Raw genomic sequence first — 9,458 nt, 5'->3', positions numbered from 1 at the left:
ATGAGTCCCTGTTTATGGGACGCTGACAGCTCCTTCCTGTCTCCCAGGCCCAGAGTCCTGCCTGAGCCCTTGCTGCTGCTGCACTGAAGGCCACTTTCCCTCCCCCCAGACTGGGCCTGAGAGCAGGCGTGGGTGGGACGGACAGGGGGGGGGGGGGATTGGGATATGGCGCTGGCAGCGCGATGTTAGGAGAGGGTTAGCAGCAATGCTGGAGCTCTGCAGCACCCTGGCCCTCGTCTGCTTTTTTGGGGGGGTAAAGTAGGCCAATGTAAACTCCCACTTCCTGTTGGCCTTGTGTTGAGGTGGGGGGGGGGGTGATCCTTCTGTGAAGAGAGAGAGCACTACTGCTTTGTGGGGGCCGTTCGCACTCAACACACACACAGATGTACGCACAAATGTGTGCATGCACATACACACACACACAAACTTACAATATACATAAATAGAAATATAGCCAGAGAGGCAAGGCAGAGAGAGAGAGAGAGAGAGAGAGAGAGAGAGAGAGTGAGGAATACACAAACACAGTGGGGTTCAGGAATGTTAAACACATGCTTTATGGCATAAATAGCAGCCACTTTTGGTAAATTACAGTGAGTGTTCTGGCACTGTGAGGCGCACTGTGAGGAGCACAGCAGGAAAAAGCTCTCAGATTTCCAGGCCTTCCCCTCTCCCCCAGGAACCAGAAAACCGGGCATGCTGTGTTTTCATTACTCTAAAAATACAGAAACACGGTAACTCACAATGCAGAGAAAGAATATCATTTTCGAAGGTATGAACCCGTGGCCCGGTTTCCACACGGAGCCATGTAGCGTTTTTGGCAAAGATCGCTCCAAAACGACTAGGAGGCATGTCACCAAAACACGTATACAGCAAGCCAAGCGCAGAGGAGCTGAGGGCTCCGGCAAACAGCGGATAATAAACGGATGATAAATGTAGTTACTCACTTCTGGTGCCATGCGGTATTTCTCCACCACCCTCACCTCGGGGTATGTTACCTATTTACATCATCCAAACCACTCTGAATTCATTCCAGGAGGGCTGAGATTTAATAGGCACTTTTTACACGAGCACATCCAGGTCAAGGTTCAAGAGAAACAACCCAATTAAACCAGGCCTCTCAGCATCACCTCTCTCTCTCTCTCCCTCATGGACCTGGTTCGTGTTCACACACAGATGTTTTGACCACGCTCCTTTAAATGACCCAACGGTGACTGCGCGCTGTGATTCACCGATACATCGCCTGCTGCATAGGACGTCCACGCTCTGCCTCTGGGGCCTGGGAGCACTATTTCCCTGACTCGGAAGGAAATGAGGAGCTGCTGCGTGGAACAGCTTACCTCACCCCTGCCTGGGTTTCAGCCCACGCACACTCACCGTTCTTCTGGGCTGACTGGGAGCAGAGCTGCAGAGTCAAGGAGCTATGGGAACCTCGGCTTCAGTCTGGGCAGCCTCTGACTCACTGTCTGGGCGGAGGAGGAGGGGGGAGGGGAGAGAAGGTTCCATTCTCCCAAAAGAGGGGAGAAGAAACACTGGATATGTCAACTTATCAGGAGAATTTTCCGCCTTAAGATTACTTCGAGCTTTTGTCTCTGGTACGCACAGAATAGATGTAACTCGAGACGAATCTGTAAACTAGTGTGTCTGAAAATAGAGATGGACACACCGCCACACGACTACTTTCTCACTCTGCTACTTTCTTTTCTACTACGCTCTACTACTTTCTTTTAAAGGCACTCGAGACCAAACGATTCCCAAACATACAGGCTCGCAAACACCACACACCCTCGCAGTGTGTTTGCACAGTAGCTGTTAAGAGAGGCTGGCGGCAGGTGGAAGAGCAGAGCAGGTGCATTCAGTTGTTCCCGTCCATCACGCACAACATGGTCACACCTGTCCTCGGAGTACACCCATTTACATTTTTTCATTTAGCTGACTTACAAGTTCTGTATGACAAGTCAGCAGGAAGGGTACAACTCTTACAGCTGTGTAACAATGTTCATCAAACAGTGCTGAAACTTGGGTGCTGCAGCCAACCCACCAACGATGGTCAATCCACATGACTGGTACAACGCGCAAAACCGTTGGAACACGAAACCTAACCTCAACATGGCCAGTAGAGACTCAAAAGGAGCTTCTATCCCAAAGCCATCAGGATGCTCAATGTGGATTCTATGCTACACTAACCCATCCATTCTACATTCACTGCACACCACATTCACTCACTTTAAACATTCACTTTAGACACTTTGAACACACCATATTTTTATCTATTTATTACTAAAGGATTTGCACTCTACAAAAATGTTGCATTTGTTTGCATTTTGTACATTGTATATTTTGTAGTGTTTGGTCTTTATTATTTTTAGTGTATAAAGCACAATCTCTGGAGACTCATACAGAACCAAGCATTTACTGTAAAGTACCTTATGTGACAAATAAAACTAACAAAAACTGTCAGCGACCCCAACAGCCACTTTACAATCAGTTTCAACTGCATGTCATATTAGACATTTGTTTGAAAAAAGATATATATATATAGTATATACTGTATATATTCCTGATAACGTCCATTTGTCTTTATAAGCTATATATATTTAAGACCATCTTTCCTTTTTTATCTAGTTTAAGCAAGAACATTATAGAATATCACACCAAAGATTCTCGACGTGTTGCTTTTCCTAAATGAACGTGATGACCAGGTGTTTTAATAAACATAAATTACTTTATTGAATGCACATTTATCATTTATGAAATACAGAAAGTACAAGTGAACAAGGACAGTACAAAAAAATGAAATAAGACATAATCTAGACATTGCACTGGAAAACACCACCACAAAATGTTTAGTAAAGTTTTTAAAATTCATCTGTACAGCCCCGTTGCAGGGTCCTGATCACAAGATCTATAGGCAACCATGGTGCTGTGATGTAAACATCGAAAGATGTGTTTCTTTGGTCCCAGCCTTCTTCCATCTCAAACCGTTTGTGCTAAAACACTACTAATACTGACATGTTAAAAATAACTACCCACTGAGGTAAAAAAGGCACATCTTTGGTTTCAAAAAGGTAATACAGATTTCAAGACAATTTTCATATAATATCTTACAAAAAAATTCTTTGTCATTTGGGCGTATTAACACTGTGGTAACCTCGAGTGCAAGGCTTTGAATTGTCATCCGATCAAAAAAAAAAAGCACAACATCATCATCATCATCATCATAGGAGCACAGCTTCTTTGGAAAACAACTAACACAAAATGGCTTTTTCCTAAATCTCTGAAAGTCATCAGATTAAAGAGGGTTTGGGATGTGATGTGGTCAAAATAGAGGCTTAAACCATTCCCGTTGGAGAAGACTAACTGACGCCATCCTACTGTGATGACAGACTTCCTCTTTTTTTCATCTTAAAACTAACTGAGAACAGTGGAAGTCACCTGTTACAAACCAAGTGAAGGTCAGGCCTGTAGCACCTGTTGACACCTTGTCTATCTACACCACAGTACCAGGGACAGCTGTGCGTGTGTGTGTGTCTGTGTGTGTATATACTGAGATATGCTGAGAGATTTATGCCACCCACACTCCCCTACCTCTCAGCAGCTGTGTCTAGCATCGTGATCCTGAGCTGGCCGGCATCAAGACGGAGACAAAGTATAGCCTCGGCACCACTAACCCCCACGAGTCCATGGCGTTTTTGGTCTTTGGAATGGAGGCAACAACAACAACAACAAGGGGGAGGGGACGTTGGGGGACTGACTGACTGTTGGGTAAGTGTCAGGATTGCCCATTTCAGTTTTCGGTCCAACTCCAAAACAATCAACCCCTCCGAATGGCTTAAAAAGGAAAGGAAGTGGAGAGGCTTGTGAAATTCTTATCCACAATGAAGCTTCTGCCCTTTAATAGAAGTTCTCGTCCCTGGGTCCCTTCAAGAAGACCAGTCCAAACGGCTCCCCGCTGGTTGGGGCTGCGAGTGGACCAACTGCCACTGCTACCCTCCTCCACTGCCCTCAGGTGTCTCTCTCCCTCCCTCTCTCTCTCCCCCTCCGGCCCGGCGGCTCTCTCACGCTGTGCTGGAGCAGCAGCCTGAGGCGCTGTGTTTCTGGAGCAGCGACATGCGGCTGAAGGTGCGCGAGCACACGCTGCACTGGTACTTCTTCACCTCGGCGTGAGTCTGCAGGTGCGCCCGCAGGTTGGAGCGGTCAGCGAAGGCCCGATTGCAGTGGGGGCAGGAGAAAGGACGCTCACCTGAGGGGAAGACAAAAAGAGAGTTAAAGAGGACGCAGCGTACGACTTCATTGTGTGTGTCCCCCTTCTTTTGTCCCCGTTCGAGCCGCGGGGCCATAGCCCATGGCGTTAACGATCGGCCCCCTTTCACAATGACAACAGTGGGGTCGTCTCCCGAGGAGGCCATTAACACCTCCCGGGGTTTCCCACTCACAGCTCCTTCTTCTTCTCAGGCTAATGAAGAATCACACGGCAGGCCGGTGGGACCTGGGGCAAGCTGCCGAATTAGCATGATTCAATCAGAGCCAAATGAGATTAGTAGCCTAACAAATTGCTGCAGGTAGTGGGAGATTAAGGGGGATAGCGCAGGTCTTTCAAAAAAGCGTTCTTTGTACCCTTTGTCACAATTTGATTCCCATTCTGTTGTGTTCCCCAACATGATAAGATAAGTCCCCGACAGGTCATTGTTGTGGAAGACAATGAGTGATCAATGTGCACAGGGCTTCCCTGTCTGATCATCTCTTCCACCTCATCAATGTGCACAGGGCTTCCCCGTCTGATCATCTCTTCCACCTCATCAATGTGCACAGGGCTTCCCTGTCTGATCATCTCTTCCACCTCGTCAATGGATCACTGACCATGATCCATGGAATGGATGTTCCGGATCCCTACTACTATTTTCTAGTCAAGTAATGATGATGACCCAACTAGAAAATGCAGAAGATTGAAAGTGGAAGAGTCGGTGGAGCATGAACTCTAACATGATTTCTAGGCGCTCACCATTTACATTTACATTTAGTCATTTAGCTGACGCTTTTATCCAAAGCGACTTACAAGTTCTGTACGACAAGACAGCAAGAAGGGTACAACTCTATCAGCTGAGTAACAATGTTCATCAAGTGTTGCGTGTTACAGTGTAGGTTAGGTTATTAGGACACGTGCATGACAGTAAGGTTAGTCAGGGTTCGATTTTTTTTTTTTTGAAACCAACAACACGATAGGTTAGCAGCTAAGGAAAGAGGTTAGCAGCTAAGGAACGAGTTCAATTAGTTAGCAGCTAAAGAAAGTAACTTTTTTTCCCACATATTCTAATGGAACCGATGTAGGGTTGTCTCAAGTTTGGAGTCGGTCTTACCTGTGTGTGTGCGGATGTGGCCGCGCAGCAGCCAGGGCCTGGAGAAGGCTTTCCCACAGGTGGTGCACACGCAGGGCAGGGTGTGCGAGCGTATGTGCATCTTCAGGGCCCCTAGGCTGGTGTACTCTTTGGGGCAGTGTTTGCAGAAGAACGCCGGCCTGGCCGCCGTCGCCGGGACCTCCCTCTCCTCCTCCCCGACGGGGTTCTTGGAGACGGTGAATTTAACCCGCTGGCGGTGCGGGACGTAGGTGTCTGCAGGCTCCGGGCTGGGAGGGTCTGAGGTGCGGCCCTCGTCCTCCTCCCCGCTGCTGCTGGCGTTGCTGCTGAGGCTGGAGGGAGAGCTGAGGTCCAGCGGGCCCGGGGTGGGAGAGGGCTCCGTGGGGGAGGTGGGCAGGTAGAGGGCCGGCAGGACGCGCAGGTCCCACACCAGGCCTGCCGTAGTGTAGCAGGTGGTGTCTGCTGATGGGAGCTCCGCCAGAGGGTATCGCTCCATTAAAATGTCTGTGGGAAGGAGGGACGAGATTGTTAACTCCAAGATGAGACCGGGGGAATTCACCCGTTTAATTATGGATGTATAGAGAACAAAAGTATACAAATAATGAATTCTTTGACATTTAAACCCTCTTGAGTAACTATATGTGTATTCTTTCCATGGTGATTTGGTGATAAATTACGACGTTTCTCCACATATAGAAAGCATAAATGTCGAAGCCAAGGAGAAGTTTCATGGGCCGGTTCCTCCCACGTATTCACAAGGGGTTGTAACATGAATGGAGCTCTGTCTACTGGCAGTAAGGGGGAAAGTGCATCTAACGGGTTCCAACTTGATCGGAGAGTTTGCTGGTTTGTAGTCAGGATTTGTAGTGAAATTACGCACAAATACAGACAATGCTTGTTTTAATGTACCAGATACACTTGGTCAGAAAACCTTTCTAACGTCCAATACGATGATTGGAAAAACAGGTGCGTCCAATATGTTATTTTACGCACTTACGTAAGTATGCATACACAATTCATACAGTTAAAAATAGTTCTGTAACTCACCATTCTGGCACTCCAGTTCGCTGTAGTTTGGCTTCTGTTTGGCGAAATACTTTTTGACCAAGAAAGACCGAGGCATTTTTCCTTTTTGGTATTTTTTGGCTGTGCGTAAAATTATCCGTTGGTCACAAACACACTTTCACAAGAAGGAAAAAAACGCACTCCTCAGATCATAACTGAAGCGCCCGGTAAATATCCCAATACTGTCGAATATTCCACAGCTTCCCCCGAGATACATGTAAAACTGAAGACCAATATGTGCCGCGTTCTCAAAAAATGACTAGATGTTCGCCTCTGTTGAAATACTCTGACATAGGCGATAGGGGTGTGCTCGGCCCGAGGGCACACCCCACCTCCCAAATCAATGGCAACGTGCGCAGGAAGGACTGTTTTCTCAACCATTCCTCAACTTTAAAACATGTGCCCTAAAGCGTAAGGGGACCATCATGTGCACTGACCTGCAGACAACAACACATGGCAATATCGCTTATTATAATCTTATCGAGAAAATTGCTACTTGGGGTCAGCCTGTACACTTGGAATCAGCCTGTACAGTAACATAATTTAAAAAATAAATGTATTGTATTATTGTTATTATTATTATGTTTGTGTGTCGTCATTTAACCGTCTTATTTGTCATAATAGAACATTCGTGATGTCACAGTATGATGTCATAATCAAACATTCTAGAACATTTGTGATGTCACAGCATGTCATAATCAAACATTCTAGAACATTTGTGATGTCACAGTATGATGTCATAATCAAACATTCTAGAACATTTGTGATGTCACAGTATGTAATGAAACATTCTAGAACATTTGTGATGTCACAGTATGATGTCATAATCAAACATTCTAGAACATTTGTGAGATGCTGAAAAATGTACAAGCACCAACCACCAACAATGTTGAACAGTGGTAGGTTTGAATTTGGCCTACAACTAGACAAGCGTTCAATACATTTATGTATGTATTTTTTTTCTTGTGTTGAAATAAACTATAATTGTAAAACAAAACAAACAAATTTGCCAAATACAATTCAGGTCATTGATTTGGTGTTCTCTGGGCCGACTTTAGTCTGAGTAGGCTATATTGATTGAATGATGGACATTGGCTACAGCTTGCTTGGATTTTGCACAAGTTCACCACCGTGCACACTCTTCAGCGAATACCCAGGCCCTTGTTCGTTTTAACTAGTTTAGCGTAGCACTCCCGCCATCTTCTGGGAGAAGTGGGTACTGAATATTAAACCACCCATGTTTTCCAATCAAGACCAGCGAGAGTTTGATTGATTGATTGATTGATTGATTGATTGATTGATTGAAAACTTTATTAACAGATTGCAGAATGGGTACAATACAGTACAGCTCAATACACACAATTGTTAAGTGAAACCTACAGTTTCGAATTGCAGTCTCCTGTAGGTGTTCTTTGAGAGTGGTTTTGAAAGTGGGTAGTTGTAACTGAGGGGTACAATTCCCTGACTGTATTACTAGATATGATACTTACTACCACTACCTTTGTACTTAATATTCGGCCACCCAGTACACGGCATAAATATATTATCATAAACACTCTCACGTAGATGAAACGGATCCAACACAAATGTACGAAGTCGAAACAGGTCTTTATTTCTACACAGCGATGGTGTGTAGAACAAGCACTTAATCACTTAATTACATTTATGAATTGAAATAGTATGCACTTTTATGGCAAAGAGTATTCGTCGGTATATCAATAGAGAATGTCCAATCTCTGAAGGCGCAGGTGGTAAATATACGACCTGGAATAGTTAAGGAATAACAGCAATGATACTTTAATGATTATATACTAGATACACTAGAGGGGGTTAATCCGGTCGCTTGTAAGCCGACAGGAGTAGGAGGGGGGGGGGGGGTAGAATCCGGCTGCCTCGTCCGGCCAAGGGTATCCCAGGTGAACCCACTGTAGTGCCGTTCAATGCGCCGGCGATCCTTGGACCACAGATGAAAGCAGGTGGACTCTTTGTGGGCCGGCTCTCTCCGGTCCACGGGGGAGAGACGTGAAGCGACCTCGTCTTGCAGAGCGTCTCCTCACCTTGCGTCCTCTCCAGGGGGGGGGGGTTCCAACACACGGCAGTGTCGGGGGTCTTTATCCATGGAATAATCAAAGTATACAAAGCATAATCCGTGCCTGGGAAGGCGGGCTGTCGTCGGTAGAATAATCCGGTATACAGGTCCACTCGCTCGTCGGCTCTGGGGCTCCTCGGGTGCAGCTTCACATGGGGTCAACCACCCTGGGTAAGCAGCCAGTTCTCTGCCCGAAACGATGGGGTACTGACTACGGTAGTATTCTCACCGCACGAAGCACTATATATTAACAGACTATTATTAGCTTAATAGACTACGTCCAACTCGACGATATAGTGCCAAATATGACTATTCAAATATTAATATACACGATGTCTCAATACCGATGGTAGGCGAACTTGGCCTTACTCCCACACGTGGCGTCGCGGGGAGGCTTTACGTCTGTGACTCTATTGGAGGGTAAGAAACTGGACTGAAAAGGAAGTCCTACTTTAGTAGCGCAGTATATATACGCACTATGAACAAATAGTCCCATTAGTGGTGCGGTAGCCAGATTCCTACGCGGAACTAGGACTTGTTCGTACATGTGGAGCGGTACGTTTGAACTGGGTCTGAGGGGTATGGCAGCCTGGCACCAAGGTCTCGACCAATAGTAGAATGGAGACTATTATGGGATGTTCAGTAGGCTAGAATGGATATTCAATGCATATTGTACAAGGAATATACAAGGGATATCAGGGAATATTAGAGAATATACAAATACAATTAAATATATATATATAAATAAATATATATATTCGGTTTAATCTGGCCCTTCACAACAGCCACCCCCTGAATAGGTCCCAGACCTAATCAGTTAAACAGAGACAGATTAATCGCGTTGTCTATTTACACATAAGGGTTTGCTGTAGGGGTCAGTCAACTTCACAAAGTCATAGGGTTGTAGGGTCATGGTCATCATCGATTGTGTCTGGGAGTCGAGGCAGTTCTAT

The 9,458-nt window shown here is 45.9% G+C and overlaps 1 protein-coding gene across 1 annotated transcript; it reads right to left on the bottom strand.

Moving 5' to 3' along the window:
- Positions 1-2,676: 2,676 nt before the first annotated feature.
- On the bottom strand, positions 2,677-6,682 carry snai1a (snail family zinc finger 1a). The gene is made up of 3 exons (XM_084316480.1): positions 6,399-6,682; positions 5,355-5,855; positions 2,677-4,240 (listed from the first exon to the last, which is right to left on the bottom strand). The coding sequence occupies exons 1-3, from the start codon at positions 6,472-6,474 to the stop codon at positions 4,056-4,058; spliced, it is 762 nt and encodes a 253-aa protein (XP_084172606.1). The 5' UTR covers positions 6,475-6,682; the 3' UTR covers positions 2,677-4,055.
- Positions 6,683-9,458: the final 2,776 nt, after the last annotated feature.

The sequence above is a fragment of the Notolepis coatsorum genome (genome assembly GCF_963971535.1).
Source record: "Notolepis coatsorum genome assembly, chromosome: 6".
NCBI lineage: Eukaryota > Metazoa > Chordata > Actinopteri > Aulopiformes > Paralepididae > Notolepis > Notolepis coatsorum.
The sequence above is the reverse complement of the archived record's forward strand: the minus strand, read 5'-3'. Positions and strand labels throughout refer to the sequence as shown.